The 18,279-nt window shown below is 39.0% G+C and overlaps 2 protein-coding genes across 3 annotated transcripts; one reads left to right on the forward strand and one right to left on the reverse strand.

The window, feature by feature from the left end:
* Positions 1-1,471: 1,471 nt before the first annotated feature.
* On the forward strand, positions 1,472-12,477 carry LOC117376699 (phospholipid phosphatase 1-like). Its single transcript, XM_033973219.2, has 6 exons — positions 1,472-2,027; positions 4,192-4,343; positions 5,068-5,348; positions 6,710-6,767; positions 8,404-8,580; positions 9,512-12,477. Exons 1-6 carry the CDS (start codon positions 1,970-1,972, stop codon positions 9,638-9,640), a joined length of 855 nt encoding a protein of 284 aa, XP_033829110.1. The 5' UTR covers positions 1,472-1,969; the 3' UTR covers positions 9,641-12,477.
* A 1,815-nt stretch (positions 12,478-14,292) lies between these two features.
* atp5fa1 (ATP synthase F1 subunit alpha) lies at positions 14,293-17,557 on the reverse strand. Of its 2 annotated transcripts, XM_055224270.1 has the most exons (11): positions 17,416-17,557; positions 16,877-16,964; positions 16,367-16,536; positions 16,118-16,291; positions 15,860-16,026; positions 15,489-15,789; positions 15,196-15,420; positions 15,015-15,122; positions 14,802-14,946; positions 14,570-14,720; positions 14,293-14,495 (listed from the first exon to the last, which is right to left on the reverse strand). In XM_055224270.1, the coding sequence occupies exons 1-11, from the start codon at positions 17,473-17,475 to the stop codon at positions 14,417-14,419; spliced, it is 1,668 nt and encodes a 555-aa protein (XP_055080245.1). In that variant the 5' UTR covers positions 17,476-17,557; the 3' UTR covers positions 14,293-14,416. The 2 variants fall into 2 exon arrangements, with proteins under 2 accessions (XP_055080245.1, XP_033828026.2); XM_033972135.2 differs by lacking the exon at positions 17,416-17,557 and having other exon boundaries at positions 16,877-17,087.
* Positions 17,558-18,279: the final 722 nt, after the last annotated feature.

The raw sequence follows: 18,279 nt of genomic DNA on the forward strand, positions 1-18,279 counted from the left end.
AATCCAGTGGTGGAAGGTAACGAAATAAAAGTAGTACAGTTCTGTACTTAAGTATATTTTTTTTGTATCTGCACTTTACTGTAGCTTTTTCAGTAGACACTTTTTACTTTTACTGAACTACATTTGAGAGCAGGTATCTATACTTTATACTCTACTACATTTTTTAACTGGATTGAAAAGTAAAAAGTACTTTTCATATGATTTGAGGTGTTAGTTTTATTTTTGTGGTAACATCCTGACTGAAGTTTTCAAGTTCAGACTTTGGCTTTGACAAAACAAAATAAATACACAACATTCATAAGAAAAATTAAGAAATTGATTCATATTGTGTCTGTTGACCAAAATATGAATCATTTTAATCAATATCAGTGCATTTAACACTTGAACACTTGCGTGAAATACTTTTATTTTTTATTCTTAAATTACATTTTTAAACAGGTACTGAAATACTTTTACTTAAGTAGAATTTCGATACTTTTACACGAGTAACTTTTTACCTCAGTATCTGTACTTTTACTTCAGTATCTGAAATCTCAACGCTGAGAACAGTCCGTTCTTTTAATGGTGAATCTGCTGTACTCGACCTTCTGTGACCTCGACACGGAATATTTATTTATTATATATACTAATAAAAGAGATAACAACACCCATATTTGTTAAATCAGTCATTAATCTGTCAGTTTAATTTTAGGCGCAAATTGTTCCAAAAATGTGGCTTGGATATTTAATAGTGATGTTGGTTGGTGTATTTCAGTTTAGAACTCATCACTTCTTATTGTATTTTTGTACTTTTATTTACACCTTTTCACAAACTGTTGCTTACTTGAACTTACTTACTAAAACTATTATAAAACTTCACCACAGGTACGAAGCCCCCAAACAAGTCAGAATTAGAAACACATGAAAACCTGTCTTATGCTGTTTAAATACTTTGTGAATGTGAGTCAACCCATTTATCTAAAAAACATTTTTAAAAACGTAGAAGAGTAGTCCCTTCTATAAATAGTGAGGTGACCTTCTCTGGGGGCGGGGCGGCGCTGGATCGGCAGACGTCTGACGTACGAGCAGATGATTGGACGAGAGTGCGCCGCTATTTTACTGAAGCTTGGTGTGGCCTTAAGTACAACTAGGAAATACGACTTTAAGAACAGTAGATATGTTTTTAAATGTCCAATTTCTTAAGCGATCAATTTTATTTTATTTTTTTCTTGGATATGACAATTATTCATATGCTCTATCCTGGGATTATATTGCCATCTGTAAATTTTATGTGGAGACCAAGTAAAAAATAAGAAAACATTGGTATAGAACGCTGGTGAATAGAGTAAACTACTATACCTTACAATGCGTAATGGTGCGTAATGCGTAAAATTTTAGGGACAACTATCGGATAATTTGAAAACACAAGCATACAGGGCTACTTCTGTTGGATAGGAGGAGTTGATGTTCTATTTTCCCAGCACTCTTTGAAGGCACCATTGAGCCCACCTAAATAGAGCTGGACCAGTTGGTCCACTTCTTCACCGGCAACAACAGTCTCACGTTTGGACTGGACTCGATATGAGCTGAGGAACCCGCCCCGTGTTATCATGAACTTTGACACCTTTAACGGGTGAGAGTTTCCTCGTTGTGCTCGTGTTAGACTAGTAGAAATAGCGTAGTTTTGGATGTTTTTGTGACTTGGTTCGTGCTAGCGCTCCGTTTGGTGTTTGTGAAGTGGGACATCCCCAAATAGACAACACACTGCCTTCCTCCTTTACCACGGAGCCCTTCCTGCAGTACAATCACAGTGCAATGACGCTACTGCTGCTGTCTTTGAATCTTGTGCTGGAATAGCGAGACATGTGCGCCAGATAGGCAACGTCTGGTCTCGCCCAAGCCCACCCGGAGGACCCTCACGCGGAACGACAGTCGGAGGAGGATCGTCTTTACGCGCGCGCAACAACCGAAGCAGAAACGACTTCACGAAATGTTTGAAGCCTCCGGGATCACGCTTGTCCTCGCCGATGTCGGCTGTCTCGTTCTAGGTAAGCCCACGCCTCGCACTCACCCTATAATCTCGTCAAACTGCACCACAGACTGCAAACACAAGTTGTTTATACGGTACAGTATTACGGCCAGGCTTCTTATGAACGTATAGTTGTGTTATAACACTGTTACCTCATCAAAAACGTACCTGGTTACTTAAACACTTTCACACGTGTTTAAGTAACCCCTTAGTCTGTCTACATCTCCAAAACTCAAAGTCTGTTCCACCTTGTGATGTAATGTAGTGGTAGCTTTAAAGTTAACCTCTGCCTTTTACCTTTAGTTCAGTCGAAATTGGCACTCCAGAGTTGAAATCATCCAAATTATTCTAGTGAAGGTGTATGGAGTATAAACATGCAGTGGACCTGTATTGCCACATGACATCACAAAGTGGAACAAAGTGTTTTCAGTTTGAGAGAATGTGCAGAGTTTGTGTGTTAAACATGTGTGAATGAAACAAAACACAACCTCAGGTCTGTGATGAGGAAACATAAGATGCTGTAATATAGGTATTAAAGTCCATTTGTTGGCGTTGGAACACCCGTAGTGCAATGAACTTGACAAGGAAATGGAAAAGGTCCCACCTTGTGACTTTAATTCCTTTAATTTCATTTATGGAAAGTAATCTGTCATAAATGTGCTATGGAAAATGCTACTGTGAATAATCTGATTGCGTAACCTTTATATGGATTTTGAACCTAAAGGTGACATAGACTATAGGCTGATAATGCCGGTTAAGACAGATTGCTCTGTGCGCAATGTTTAAATGGGCACCTACTTTGCTTACTCAGTGCCTTGAGGTTGCTGAGTGTTCAGTCGTCTGTCAGCATAGCAACAGGATGCAAAACTGAGTGTTAGTTTCCACTTAGTGTTAAAACTGCATTGTTTACATTACTACACAATAGTTCTAGTAAGATTATTATAATTAACTGTGAAAGAAATAATGTGACATGTTAGTAACTCATTTCACTAGTTTAATGTTCATTATGGTTTTGATAGAGCGTTTCCCCACTTGGTCTCAAGGTTGGCGGTTCGAATCCCACTCTGGTTGAGTGGTCAGATCCACTGATCCACAGGTTGGCAGTGCGTTTTCAGCTCCCACAGATTAATGCTGTTGTTGTGTCCTTGGGCAAAGCACTTAACCCACCTCGCCCCCACTGTCTGTGTACACTGGTGTACAAATGTGTGTGTGAATGGGTGAGTGGTTCCTTGATGTAAAGTGCTTTGAGTGTCTTGAAGGTGGGAAAGCTCTACATCAGAATTTGACCACTTACCATTTTAATTCCATATGAGTCACTTAGCAGCCATAATGTAAACAATGACCAAAACTACTACTATATTTATGATTAGCTGAATAAAATGGACAACAACACCTCTACCTGTAAATCATTGTTTAATCTGTCACTTTAATCTTGAGTTGAGTTTAATCTAAAAGATTTGATTGGAATTTTTGGTATTGATGTAGGTTGATCTTGGGTTATTCCATCTGAAAAGCTCCTCACCACTTCCTGTATTTTTGTACTTTTCATTTCAGCATTTTTTCACGAACTGCTAACTGGTGTGAAACTACATACAGAAATACATTTCCATCCCAGATACTATCCCACCAACCAAGTCAGAATGTGAAACATGAAAAACTATCTTATGAACTTTCCACTGTTTGTGAATGAGAGCCAAACCATTTGCCTTTGTTTCACTTAACAATAGCCTGACGCATTACCTGACCTGTGCAGATTTCAGTATCTCCGCACGCTACCCTGTCTACAATTATATTATATCATTTGAACTGAAAATAACTAAAGAAAAGGCCATGCCCCTTTAAGCTCTCATACAAATATGTGGACTCTATTGTGTAACTTTACACTTTTGTCTGTCCCAGAATGATTCCACCCTCTTTTCCAAACAACTCTTGTATCTGACATCCATTGTACAAAATGCAGAACCATCTTAATTCGCTTTTTTATGTAGTGAGTTATGCTTGTGTTCACCTGCTCCTCTTTTGATGTTTTAAAATTGGGTAGTTGGGGAAAACTGGGATAGTTTTCCAATAAAAATTAATAAAACAATAATTAAAGAAGAACTCAAGATTGATCAGTATTGTCTCTAGTCCTACTGTAAAATAAAACCTTGAATCTAAAGCTTTTTTTTCTTTTCTTGTGACAGTTGCTCTTCCATTCCTTATCTTGACTCCTCAACACAACCCCTTCAAGCGAGGATTCTTCTGCAATGATGAGTCTATCAGATATCCCCTCAAAGATGACACGATATCCTACCAGCTGCTTGGAGGAGTTATGATCCCATTCACACTCATAGTGGTAAGTCTAATATTGTTGTTTTTTTTTGTTTGTTTGTTTTTTCAATTAAAGGGGCTATAGCAGCTAAACTAACATTATGGCTGCCTGGAAAGATCAGGGGGGGTCCTGGGGGTCATAGCTTTGTGACGTGTTTAGAGGCTATTGTAGACAGATACGCTAAAATCCAGAATGTGTTTTGGAGATTTATTTTGTTCTGGTTTTTGAGTCCTGGTTTTCGAGTCCTAAATTTTGTTATTGTGACAACACTATGCCGTGCAATCAACAATCCAGACAAAACTATAACATCTCCAGACGAGAAGGTTTTAGACGCCCTATCTGAAAAGTTACGTTGTGCACCTTTAGTGACACAAGTCCAACCACTCTCTCAACATGAAATCAAACCTCTTGTACATGTCTCTGCTATATAGTTATAAGTGAGCTGTGGATCATTGTTATAATTTGCATATTTTAAATCGCAATATTCATCCAAAATGACTTAATAAAAGACACAAGTCTGCATTAGAATACTGTGGTGCCCAGTGGAAGCTGACGTCGCTGTAAACGTCATCACAACAAAAGCGCTGCATGCTGTCGGCCCCTCCTATGGATAGGTGCACATCACACTAGTGAGCAGTGGATATGGCGTTGTGAAAATTAGCAATTAAATATTTCTCAAACATGAATCACTTCATTTTGAATAATAGGTTACCTCTTTTTTTTCGTACCACTCCTGTCTTGTTTGCAGCTCGTATGCGGTGAGTGCCTTTCTGTTTACCTGTCCCGCATCAGGAACCAGTCTGTGGGCACTCGATATGTGGCGCGTGTCTACAAAGCAGTTGGGAGTTACGTGTTTGGAGCTGCTGCTAGCCAGTCGCTAACAGACATAGCTAAGTACACCATTGGGCGTTTGCGACCCAACTTCCTGGCTGTGTGTCAACCCTCATGGGACAAGATTAACTGTAATGCCGGGGGATACGTGGAGAACTTCACCTGCGCTGGAGAGTCGTTTCTGGTGGATGAGGCCAGGTATGAAACCAAAATCAGGACTTTTTTGAGGACTTTTTATCATTTAGAACAGTGGTTCCAAAAGTTTTCAATGCAAGATCACTAGTATAACCATGACCTACTGACGCTCACAGCAAAATTAAATATGTAAAAATTCAAGTTTCAAACCGTAAAATAAGGTTAAAGGTCCTATATTACGCAAGATTGATTTTGTGGGTTTTTAGTCATGTTATAATGCTGTTACCACCACAAAGACATACCTGGAGTTGTGTTTTGTTTCATTCACACATGTTCGAGTAAACCTGCATTATTAATCTGTTTACATTTCCAAAGCTCAAAATGCTCTGTTCCACCTTGTGATGTCATAAAGTGGTAGTTTTCAAGTTAACAGCTCCTTTTAGCTTTTTGTTCAGTAGAGATCGGCAATTCCAGGGCTGAAATCATCCAAATGATTCTAGTGAAGGTGTGTGGAGTTTAAAAACACAGTGGAGCACTTCCTGTATTACCACATGATGACATCACAAGGTGGAACAGAGTGTGTTCCGTTTGTGAGCAGTGATGTTTTAATATGTTTATAGCTACATGTCAAAGGTTGTATTTAGACTTGACATTCATATTAAGTATTTCCCATAAAGCAGTGACACACACTTACTCCTCTGTCATTTACTGATTGTACTGCTTTCATGTTACTAAACCAGATTAACCAATATCTGCGGTTCACCATCTAGACTTTGATAATGGCATGATATCATTAGTTATACTGGACCCTGCCCTCCGTCTAATTGGATTAAAGTCCTTCCAACTGACAAATACTGCATCTGAATTTGAGCAACGGCGCCTTTTTTTGATAACACCTCTTGATAGCATTTTTGATAGCATTTTTGGATAGCATATTTTGTTATCATTTTTAATAGCATTTTTTATCTAATTTTTTGATGGCTCTTTTTGATGACACCACAGACTGTATAGTGGACTAACTCAAAATTATCAGTTATAATTTTGAGTTATTTTGAGACTTTAATTTGGAAAGCATTTTATAATAATAATAATAATAATAATAATAATAAATAATAATAATAATTTATATATTTATGTATATATATATATATATATATATATATATATATATATATATATATATATATATTGTATATAAAATTTCTACATAATGTTCCAAATTAGCCTGGCCTGAAGGGAACAAGGATGCATTAAGCTCATGCACAACCATTAATAGACAAGTCGGCATTTTTCACTAGCCAAAGAAAACAGCAGCCACGTGGATGGGTTTCACAGCAATGGACCAATGTAAAAAATGTTCCTTGTTAATGTTTTAAGAATTGTGTTGTATTTAAAATAATCAATTTCATTTTGTTCTCTTTCAGGCTCTCCTTCTACTCTGGGCACTCGTCTTTTTCCATGTACTGTATGATGTTTATTGTAGTAAGTATGTTTGTTGTTTTTGTGTCATTTACATACTGCTAAACTGTCGCATTGGAATTATAAGGTTCTATCCATAAACTGTGTAAAAAAAAATGGACATAGCTAACCTGCCAGTCACCACGTTCCGAATAGGAAGTGATCATGGGCACGCTTCCCGCTCCAATTCCCTTTACATTGGAAAATTGTGGCCCCTCTCTCTGTAATTGCTGCTGTCAGGCTTGTCATTTTGGTCTTAAAATGTTTGTATTAACCCGCTCTACATGATCCTGGCGTCTTATTTCACTATTCCATCCATCCATCCATTTTCTTCCGCTTATCCGGGGCCGGGTCGCGGGGGCAGCAGTCTAAGCAGGGACTCCCAGACTTCCCTCACCCCGGACACGTCCTCCAGCTCCTCCTTATTTCACTATTGTGTCCCTAAATCAAGATATGAACATTAATAACAGACAAATCGGGCACTTTTACCCGAGGTTGCTCCCGCTACCATTAGCCGCAGGTTTGATTAGCAGGGAGCAGGTGCTTGGCAACGCTGTAAAACTAGCGGTCCGGGAGGGAAGGGGCGTTACCTTCGACATCCTTGCTCCAAATTGGCTCTTTGGTTGCTATGATACTCACAGTCTGAGTTCCAAATATGGAACTCAACTCTAAATTCACCCCTATAACTGCTGGCCTTAATGACCTTCATTTGATTGGAGCTGAACTCTATGGGTCACATTCACTTAGTCCACTTCTTTATACAGTCTAGGGTTCGAAGCCTAAATTGTGTGATTAAGTACTGCAATGTATTCCTTTGATTTTAGAAAAGTAACTGTATTCTGAATACCACCAAATGAAGAAATAACTGTACCAGAATACAGTCACTCAAAATCAGTATTCAGAATATGTATTTCCTGTACATGGCTACAGTTACTTCTCAACGCTGGTAACCAAAATACACTTTTAATTATTAATTAATTATTAATTATACTAATACAACAGTCATTTTGCTGATACTGCATCACCATAGTATTGTGACATAAATATTGTTTTTAGTTTCAGAGTTCATTCCTGAGGTTTTATGAACATCCCATTTCCCCATTTAATTTTTGTATGAGTGGACAAAATCTCACCTCATAATTTAAAGGTCCTATATTGGAAAATGGATTCTTGTGAGTATTAACCATGTTATAATGTTGTTACCTGATTAAAAACATACCTGGAGTTGTGTTTTGTTTCATTCACACGTCATGTCATGTAGTGGTATTTTTCAGGTTAACAGTGACCTTTTATCTTTAATTCAGTAGAGATCAGTGGCAATTCCAGGGTTAAAATTATTCAAGTGATTCTAGTGAAGGTGTATGGCGTTTAAAAACACAGTGGAGAACTTCCAGTATTACCACATGACATCACAAGGTGAAACTGAGTGTTTTCAGTTTGAGAAAAGAACTCAGCCTAAATATGTAGGATTTGTGTATTAACCCTGTGAATGAAACAAAAAAAACAACTCTAGGTCTGTTTGTGATGAGGAAACAACATTATAACAGATCAGAGAACGGCATAAGATTGGCACTTTAAATGAGGAAATGGGCACTGTTCCCTATTGTTTCATGTAACGTTATTCAAATGTGTCTAACATTTCTGTTTTGGTCTGATGCAGCTGTACATTCAAGCCAGACTCAAGTCAAACTGGACCAGGCTCCTGCGTCCCACCTTCCAGTTTTTCCTGATTGCGACAGCTGTTTATGTGGGACTGTCCCGAGTGTCCGACTATAAGCACCACTGGAGTGACGTCCTGATGGGGCTCCTGCAGGGAGGGCTGGTGGCCATTTTAAATGTAAGTTAGGTATTTTGTAAAAAACACAGACTGTATAAAGAAGTTGACGTCACCCATAGCGTTCGGCTCCAGTCAAATGAAGCTCATCGAGTCTAGCAGTTATAGGAGGGAATTTGGTTGCTATGATACTCGGATACGTGGAATTCCAAATATGGAATGGAACTTGGCTCCATACAGCCAATGCGGAGTGAGGTTGTTCAACATAACGTCCCTTCCTGCCCACACCATTGGTTTAGCAGGGAGCGGGTGCTTAGAAACACCTGTTGCTAATGCTAGCAGGAGCGACCTCGGGGAAAGAACGCGCCTGATTTGTCTATTATCAATGTTCTTATCTTGATTTATGGACAAAATAATGACATAAAAACCCAGTAGAGCAGATTAATATGAACATTTTAAGAAAAATGTAAAAAAAAAAATGCTATGATACTCAAAGTCAGAATTGGCTCCAAATTCGCCCCTATCACTGCTAGCCTTGATGAGCTTCATTTGACTGAAGCCAAACACTGTGGATGATGTCACACTCACTTAGTCCACTTCTTTTTACAGTTTATGGTAAAAACACACATAAAAGCCTAATTATCAAAGTTTTAACGATAAACTTTTAATTAAAAAGTCCAGCCTGTTAGATCACACCACTACTACTATTACTTTGGAATTAGGAAGTACTGTTTTTTATATAGCACATTTAAAACAATTTTAGCTGAATGAATTGCTTCACATAAAAGTCTAACTAGTGTTAAATACCAGGGAGAAGAGGTGGGTTTTCAGTCTACTCTTCAGCTGCTTTAAAGACTGAGAGGATCTGACAGGCAGAGGGCGCTGTTCCATAGTCTGGGTGCTGCCACATACTATATAAAGAGGACCCATAGAGTGCACACATTTAACCACAATCATGATATCAATTTGTTCCCATGATTTTTTTTTTCTGCAGGTTGTCTGTGTGACCAACTTCTTCAAGCAGCCATTCAATCCAGTGGTATCACAAGAAGAAGAAGATGCCACACAGACAAATTTACAAGAAAACCCGTCTCGAGAAAACCACTATGGAAGCACGGGCTGAAACCAAAGAACTTCCACATCACATTTTGCCTTTAGCTGCTAAGTACTGTGCACACTACGGGTGACAAAATCTTGCACTAAGACACGAGTTTTTGTTTTATCTTATTTGAAAATTGTTTTTATTGTGAAACAAAAACGGTTTTATGTTTGATGTCCTAACAAAACCCAGCTTTTTTTACTTTGCGGTAATGTGGCTACGAATGTACAGTAAGTTTGTGTTATGCTGCCAATCATGAATGAGTTCCTTTTGCCTGGTGTATAATGAGCATCTGTGTGCAGACCATTGGCCCTGTTCAACCTGTGAAAATGAAACCCGGGATGTCTGTAAACTAAAAGAAGACTGAACAACGAAATAATTTATATATTTTTTGCCTTAGACTAATAATATTGCATTTCAGAACAGTGGAATTCAGTTTTTTAAATGTAATTATTGTAATGATTTTTTTTTACTATGGACAAATATAATGATCTCGTGTTGAACAAAACAGAAAGATTAAACTTTTTTTACTTAAACATGTAACAAAGGGTGACATTGGCTCAGTTGGTAGAGTGTTTTCCCACTGATGAGAGGGTTGGTGGTTCGAATCCCACTCTTGACATAAACCTCATTGGTGGAGCAGTCGTATTCACTGACCCACAGGTTGGTGGTGTGATTCAGCTTCCACAGATGAATGTTGTTTGTCGTGTCTTTTGGCAAGACACTGAACTCACCTCCTGTGTCTGCATACACTGGTGTATGAATGTGTGTGAGTGCCTTGAAGCGCTATATAAAAATCTGACCATTTACCATAACATAAAGGTGCACTGTGTAATTTTTCCAGTATAGGCTCCGCTTGCCCATGGACACAGCTTTGCCTGGAATGTTCAACAGTATGGTAATAAACTTCTATCACCAAAGAGACAAGCAGGTAACCCCCACCAGGTCAGATCTGTGGAGAGGTGACCCTGCTCACTGCAAGAATACTCCATGTATTTTTGAGCAATTGACTAAATACAAGAAAAAATATTAAACGTCCTATATTCTGCAAAATCGACTCTTGTGAGTTTTAAGCCATGTTTAACATGCCATAATGTTGTTACTTCCTCAAAAACATACATTTATATACATCCATTATCTGCTTGTTTACGTCTCCAGAGCTCAGAATGCTCTGTTCCACCTTGTGATGTCATAAAGTGGTAGTTTTCAATTTAACAGCTCCCTTTTACCTTTTATGTTCAGTAGAGATTGGTAATTCCAGGTCTGAAATAATCTAAATGATTCTAGTGAAGGTGTATGGAGTTTACAAACACAGTGGAGCACTTCCTGTATTACCACATGACATCACAACGTGGAGTTTTCTGTTTAAGAGAAGAATTCAGCCTAAATATGCGTAGTTTGTGTGTTAAACATGTATGAATGAAACAAAACAACCCCAGGTATACCTTTGATGAGGAAACAACATTATAGCATGGATCAGAAAATTGCGTAATATAGGCCCTTTAATGCAATGCTACGGAACTTTCCAGTCAAAGTGGCAACATCTTCATGGAGACAAGAAGGTGGGGTACTGTTTAAATTAGACAAAACTTCACATTGTGCCTTAGAGCAGAGTAAAAAGAGAGAAATTTGAGTAGAGCCATGTACAGACAATAGTCTGGGTGGGTCTGTTGTAGCTACACCACTGAAACCACCAACATGCAAATACAGGTGCTCATACTGATGTCATATGAAAAGTAATGTAGTTGTGGCAGTTAGGGCCACAATTATTTTAGTTATATTTTAAAGGGTTATTTGAAAGTAAAATTTAAAGTTATCTATATTCTTCCTCCACAGGTTATCATTTATTTGTCATGTGAATGTGGTAAATAGTCACATTTTTATATAATGCTTTCCCACCTTCAATGCGCTTTACATCAACGAACCTCTCACTCATTCACACACACACATTCATACACCAGTGTACACAGACACCTTAAGGTGAGGTGGGTTAAATGTCTTGCCCAAAGACACAACAACGTTCATCTGTGGGAGCTGGAATCACACTGCCAACCTGTGGGTCAGTGGATCAGATGACTTTACCAATGATGTTTTATGTTGAAAGCTGAATTCAAACTGAAACCTTTGGATCAGTGGGCAAACACTTTACCAACTGAGCTACTGTTAAAAGCATCTTTGCTCTAGATTTTGTGGGGCTGAACAAGTGCTCATTTAATTTAGACTAGAACAATTATTTTTTCAGTTATGCCATTTTTATAATTAATTTGAGCAATAAATGTAATGTTGATTCAAACCTCATTAATTGCAAAAACTTCATAACAGTGATTACAAAATTGCATTTGTGAAGAAATGATTATGGCCTACCCTTTGTTTAATCAAAGTTCAATTTGTAGTATTTTTTATTTCTATTTTCTAAATTTTATTTTATTTTTCTATAGATTAAATTAAATTACACTTTACTCAACAGAGGGTTTGACAACATTAGTGACAGAAGCACAGCAGACAGGTGCCACCATGGCCAAAGCTTAGGCCACAATCCAATTATACACATGACCTGACCGGGTGGAGATGCAGAGTTCCCATAATGCACTAAGGCTGCAGTAGCTTCCAATCCAATGCGATATAAAGTGTCCCAGGGTCAGATTCTGTTTACTCGTGAAATCTGGGCCCATTGCTGTTCAAATAACACAAATGTCCTAGACTTATAGTTTCTGGGAATGTGCGAATGAGTTACATGTTGTAAATTCTTGTGACCTCTATTGTTTGCTGGAGTCAGCAGACACTGGTGAAGTAATTTGTTTTGGAGGACAACATGTATTTTTTTGAGAATGTAGTTGAATGTAGCCTCTCATAATATAGTCAACGTTCCCTCATAGCTCCTCCAAAGACTTTTGCCCTATTTTCAAAGCACATCTGGACAAAAAATAAATAAAAAAATTCAAATGGCAACTACAGAGTGCCACTTAAAAATCACTACAGGGGCCAACTATAGTTAAACTGGTTTAAAACAGTGACTCAAACATGGTAGAGGGGGTGAGTGAGTTTGTGTCCATGTAAGACTCTAAATTAACATGTTAAGTGTAAAGAACATAGCCCCTTGGCAACATAAATAACATTAGAAAGAAGCAGTGGTCCAAAATACAAACTTTTTGCATTCTTCTGCACCACATTCACGGTCTAATCTAATTTTGTTGGCAAAATGGGGCCAATTTGGTATGTTAGCAACCAGCAGTCTTTCAGGCATATTTTCATGAAGTGTGCCAAAAATGTTGCCTGGGATCCAGAATACATAAAACTTTACAAAGATGTGAGTTTGGTCACCGGTGAATCTCCTTGTTTTTAAATGGGCGTGATTGACAGGTGGATTCTGTTTACATGATAAATATTTTTGAAACAGCTTAGTTGGACAGATCTGACAAGAACTTCCATTTGTCCTACATAGATTACATTTCAGTAGTACAAGAACTGCAGTGTAACAAAGAGTGTAGCCCAGAAAATAAGCAAGACAACCATAATAACTATATAAACATAGACCTTAAAATATATTGCAATCAAAAACAGTCTGGATGTTGTTCTATTGTTCACCATTTCTGCTCAGTCCAGTTTCTCTTGAGAGTGTCATTTTCAGCGTGACCTCCACAATAGTTCTCATTCACAGCTGCCCCTTTCACTCACATGGCTCTCTCCAACCAGCCAAGCAAACTATTAAAATCCCACTGTTTACAATAGGCCAAGGGGAAAAATAGTTATAATTTGGTCAATGTACAATTTTCTAGTTGGCAATTGTGGTCTGAAACTGTATAAAAATGGAGAAATGAGTATTGTCTCATGTCATTTTGAAACATGGAACCACAAAAGGGAAATTATGACATGACCAAAAAGTTGTTTAGATTTGCATTTAGTGTGCAAAACGAACAAAATATTAGCTTGGAATTAGAATAGCATGAATAGACTTTTTGCATATACAAGCTAAATATGTCAAGTGCCTGCCATTGTCCGTTAGTGACCTCTAGCTGCTGTATCGTCGGCTAAAGGGCAGATTGTAACTTCACACCTCCAACTCATCCTTATTTGTGCATGTGAACTATGTACATGAACATGCTGTTTAAAAATGCACAAACATGATCTCTTTTTATAACTTAAAATGTTAGATACAAGCTCATTCATCATAGAAACATCTTGCACAACTTTAGCTTTTGATTTGCAAGCCCTTTTTAAACATCCATTTTAGGATAATTTATAATCAGCATACAATAGACCTATGACTATGGACTACGAACTACAAGTAGACGACCAGTGACCTCTACTGGAGTCAATAACCATGTGCATGTGTGTCTGTATAATCCCTCAGTCATCCAGGTATGATCTATAGTATAATTGAATTAAATTTCTTTTATCATGTCCATGCATGTTACAGAGAATAAACAGAACCCATTTGGATTGTTTTATGAGTAATTTATTACCATAGTATTAAACACTCCATTTGGGCTACAGCTGAAAACCAGCCCAAACCTTCCTCAGGTTCTCTCGCTAATATTTTAACATTTGATGAACATATAAAACAGTTGTTTCTGCACAATAGAAGCTTTTGCCTTCCACCACTGAAATTCAACATCTGTCTGGGACCATTTTAGGAAAATTCGCTCTTAGTCCAAACCTCATTAATGAACAGAATCTTTTAGGTTGTAAAATTTTATTTTTGGGGAATCTGTACATGGAGGTTGTGGCCTTCAGTGGTTCACAAACAATAACAGGAACAGGACAGGTTAAGCACACTCAAGTTCATTGCAAGTGCTTATTTTACTCAAAACTGGACAAGAAGTTCAGAACAATCTGCTTCAGTTTAGCATCTGATGCCTCTGTGATTTTGCCATCAGCCCTGAGGTAGAATAAAAGGTGTCAATACATGTGTTCTATAAAATGTTACCATTTTAAAATGGGGAAAGAGCTTACTTGATTGCTGACAGCAGATCCTGGTGCTGACTAAGGATGTGCTGCAGGAAAGCCTTTTCAAACTTTGTGATCTTACTGGGCTCCATTTTGTCGAGGTGACCTCTGACACCAGCGTAGATGACAGCTACCTGCTCTTCAATGGCCATAGGACCTATAAGTACATACAGGCATTGTATTACAACTCCAACACATCAGAAATACTGATTATGTGACACCAAAATATCAAACTTACAGTACTGTCCCTGTTTGAGCAGCTCCGTCAGCCTCACACCCCTGTTGAGCAGCTGCTGAGTGGCAGCATCCAAGTCAGACCCAAACTGAGCGAAAGCTGCCACCTCACGGTACTGGGCCAGCTCCAGCTTCATGGTACCAGCCACCTACAAAAACACATTCAATCTTATCACACCACCACATCTACTTAAAATACACAAGGACCAACACATACCTGCTTCATAGCCCTGGTCTGGGCAGCAGATCCTACTCTGGACACAGACAAACCTACATTGATAGCGGGACGAATACCCTTATAGAACAACTCAGTCTCCAAGAAGATCTAACGCAGAGACAAGTGGTCAGTACACCATTCAAGGGGCTACACATTATAAGTTTGCGTGCAATGAACAAACCTGTCCATCAGTGATGGAGATGACATTAGTTGGGATATAAGCAGACACATCACCAGCTTGGGTCTCGATCACAGGGAGGGCAGTGAGGGAACCGCCTCCGAAGTTGTCGTTCATCTTGGCGGCTCTCTCCAGCAGACGGGAATGCAGGTAAAACACATCACCAGGGTAAGCCTCACGACCTGGAGGACGTCGCAGCAGCAGGGACATTTGGCGGTAGGCTACAGCCTGAAGGGACAGGGAGACAGTCACTCACTGCTGTATGAACCTATCGACATGGCATTAGGAGCACTCACCTGTTTGGACAAATCATCATAGATGATGAGGGCGTGCTTGCCATTGTCCCTGAAGTACTCTCCCATGGAGCAGCCAGCGTATGGGGCCAGGTACTGCAGAGGAGCGGCGTCAGAGGCGGTAGCAGACACCACAATAGTGTACTTCATGGCATCAGCATCAGTCAGCCTCTTCACCAGCTGAGCCACAGTGGACCTCTTCTGACCAATGGCCACATAGATACAGTACAGCTTCTTTTTCTCATCAGTGCCGTCGTTGAAACGCTTCTGGTTGATGATGGTGTCAATGGCAATGGCAGTTTTGCTGAAAATATAAAATGTAATTAAAAATGTTAAGGACTACATTTTTGAGATTTGTTTCCAAAAGCTCTTACCCAGTCTGCCTGTCACCAATGATCAGCTCTCTCTGGCCTCTACCAATGGGCACCAGACTGTCCACAGCCTTGATGCCAGTCTGCATGGGCTCCCTCACAGAGATACGAGGGATGATGCCAGGGGCCTTCAGACCCACACGTCTGCGGACGGTGGAACCCAGGGGACCCTGTAGAAAATGAAATGACAAAAAAAATTCTCATGATCCTCTGAACCACTAAAAACAAATCCAAATTGTGAAACTAAGTTCATGCACAAACTTTTCCATCAATGGCATTTCCCAGAGCGTCCACGACACGGCCCAGCAGCTCCTCTCCAACAGGAACGTCCACAATGGCACCAGTTCTCTTGACAATGTCGCCCTCTTTGATCAGCTTGTCATTACCAAACACCACAACACCAACGTTGTCAGGCTCCAAGTTCAGAGACATACCCTAATCACAAAAATACAGAGCGTCAAGTTTAGATTTCTAAAAATCTCATGTTCAACAGTTTACGTTCAGTCATACCTTCAGTCCAGAGGAGAATTCCACCATCTCTTCAGCCTGGACGTTCCTCAGCCCATACACTCTGGCAATACCATCACCAATGGACAGCACACGTCCAGTCTCCTCCAGATGAGCAGAAGTGTCTGCTCCCAGGATCTTCTCCTCCAGGATAGAGGACACCTCTGCGGTGCCTGTGATGACAAAGACATGTTAAAATGTAAAAACCCACAAGGCACAAAGTAGCATTTTCATGAAACAAGTTAAATGTAAGTTGTCATTTAGTTATTTTTTTACATTTATAAACAATTTCAATTAATGTAGGAATATAGTAAATAACCTGAATAAACCATCTTGAGCTTGTATTAGCAAATTGTATTTTGACCCTGAAATGCACTGAATAAGCCTTAGCTGTTGTAGAGGTCTGTAACATTCTTTGAACATTGACCCTCTTTCCAGGTGAATGTCATTCTACGACAAACTGCTCCATTCGGTTTCAAACACTGAGGGGAGTGAAATGTTGTCTTTACTCACCTGTTTTCTGCAGCCATGGTCTGGTTGTGTGGAGGTGGTTGACCCCAACGCAGGCAGCGGGGACAGCCTTAGAGATCAATGACAGACGCTTTACTTTGTTGAATGCATTTGCAATCAAACTGAAAATAACGCATAAGAAGCCTTTTAAATGCGCAGTAACGGTGTCGCATAAACTTCCGTGCAGCGCAGTGAACATGCGCTGTCAGTCTTTCTGACCTTCACAGCGTGGTTGAATGGGCCGTTAGCATAGCTAGCTTTGCCGCAAAATACTAATGGATTTGCCCGCACACTGAAGATATGCAGCCTGGTTCAAGGGCAAACGACAAATGTAAAAATCTAACAAGATTATTTTGATTTTCCATTGTACGATGCATTCATGTAGCTAAAGCTTTTCAGGGTGACCGGTACGCAGTGTTCCAGATGACAGGTTAGCTTTAGCCAGCGGCCTGCGACTTTGCCCTTAACGCCGTCAAAGAACAGGCATTACTTTGCAAAACACACTCTTCCAAAATCATCCAATAGTTGAATAAAGCACTTACAAATCCAGCTCTTCTGGGCAGAGCTCTGGCCAAAGCTGAAGCGACTCTCACGGATAGCATTTTGTCTGTCTGCAGATGACCTGTCTCCACTCGCGGCGCGTCCCTCCGTGAGAAGAGTGAGAAGAGTGTAATGGCTGAATGAACACTCTTCTATTTATGTCACAGGGCCGCGTTTCCACCTGCACTGCTCAATACCGCCCCCTGACGTCCTGGAGGCGAAATAACCATATTAATTTATTCTGCATTTTTATATCTTTTGTGATTATAAACTGTAACTACTATAACGAGAATGCACATCTAATTGATATGGGAATTAGTTTGAACCAGATGCACTGTTTGATCTGTTACAGTAAAAATGATTATTTGCAACACCTAGGCTTTTAGAGCAAAGTATAAAAGTATATAAAAGCAAACTAAATAAATATAAAAATGCATTCAAATACTGCCTTCAACCCATTACATAATAAGGCATGGGCTTCTTACATATTTTGGATATATGACAATAAAATGGTCAAAAAAAATCCCTACATGTGTGTACTTAAGTAAAATAATAAAATATAAGCAGCTCAATAAATAATTCATAAATTAAAATACCAAAAGGAGTTTTATTCTCATATCTGGTTATTGATGATTTTCCACATATAAGTTCAATGCAAATATAGCAAAGAAAAAGTCAGAGAAAAGATTTATTTTATTTTTACCATGTAATAGACCCATGGCATGGTCTAAAAAATCGGAATATGTATATTTAATTTACAAAAATGTAACGAAATTAAATGCTAACTCTATTTTTTACCTTAAGATTAAAGCCATTTGAGTGAATACATAGTTAAACAGGTTTTATCTGAATACTGCACGTGCTAA

This window comes from Periophthalmus magnuspinnatus, chromosome 9 (genome assembly GCF_009829125.3).
Source record: "Periophthalmus magnuspinnatus isolate fPerMag1 chromosome 9, fPerMag1.2.pri, whole genome shotgun sequence".
Lineage (NCBI taxonomy): Eukaryota > Metazoa > Chordata > Actinopteri > Gobiiformes > Gobiidae > Periophthalmus > Periophthalmus magnuspinnatus.

Bases quoted from the DNA above. Each gene is read 5' to 3' on its own strand.
- LOC117376699 (XM_033973219.2), top strand. From the start codon at position 1,970: ATGTTTGAAGCCTCCGGGATCACGCTTGTCCTCGCCGATGTCGGCTGT. The intron at 2,028-4,191 runs GTAAGCCCACGC...TTCTTGTGACAG, and splicing joins TGTCGGCTGTCTCGTTCTAG to TTGCTCTTCCATTCCTTATC. The intron at 6,768-8,403 runs GTAAGTATGTTT...GGTCTGATGCAG, and splicing joins ACTGTATGATGTTTATTGTA to CTGTACATTCAAGCCAGACT.
- atp5fa1 (XM_033972135.2), bottom strand. From the start codon at position 17,072: ATGTTCACTGCGCTGCACGGAAGTTTATGCGACACCGTTACTGCGCAT. The intron at 16,027-16,117 runs GTTTGTGCATGA...CATTTTCTACAG, and splicing joins GAAATGCCATTGATGGAAAA to GGTCCCCTGGGTTCCACCGT. The intron at 14,496-14,569 runs GTAAGCTCTTTC...ATTCTACCTCAG, and splicing joins GATCTGCTGTCAGCAATCAA to GGCTGATGGCAAAATCACAG.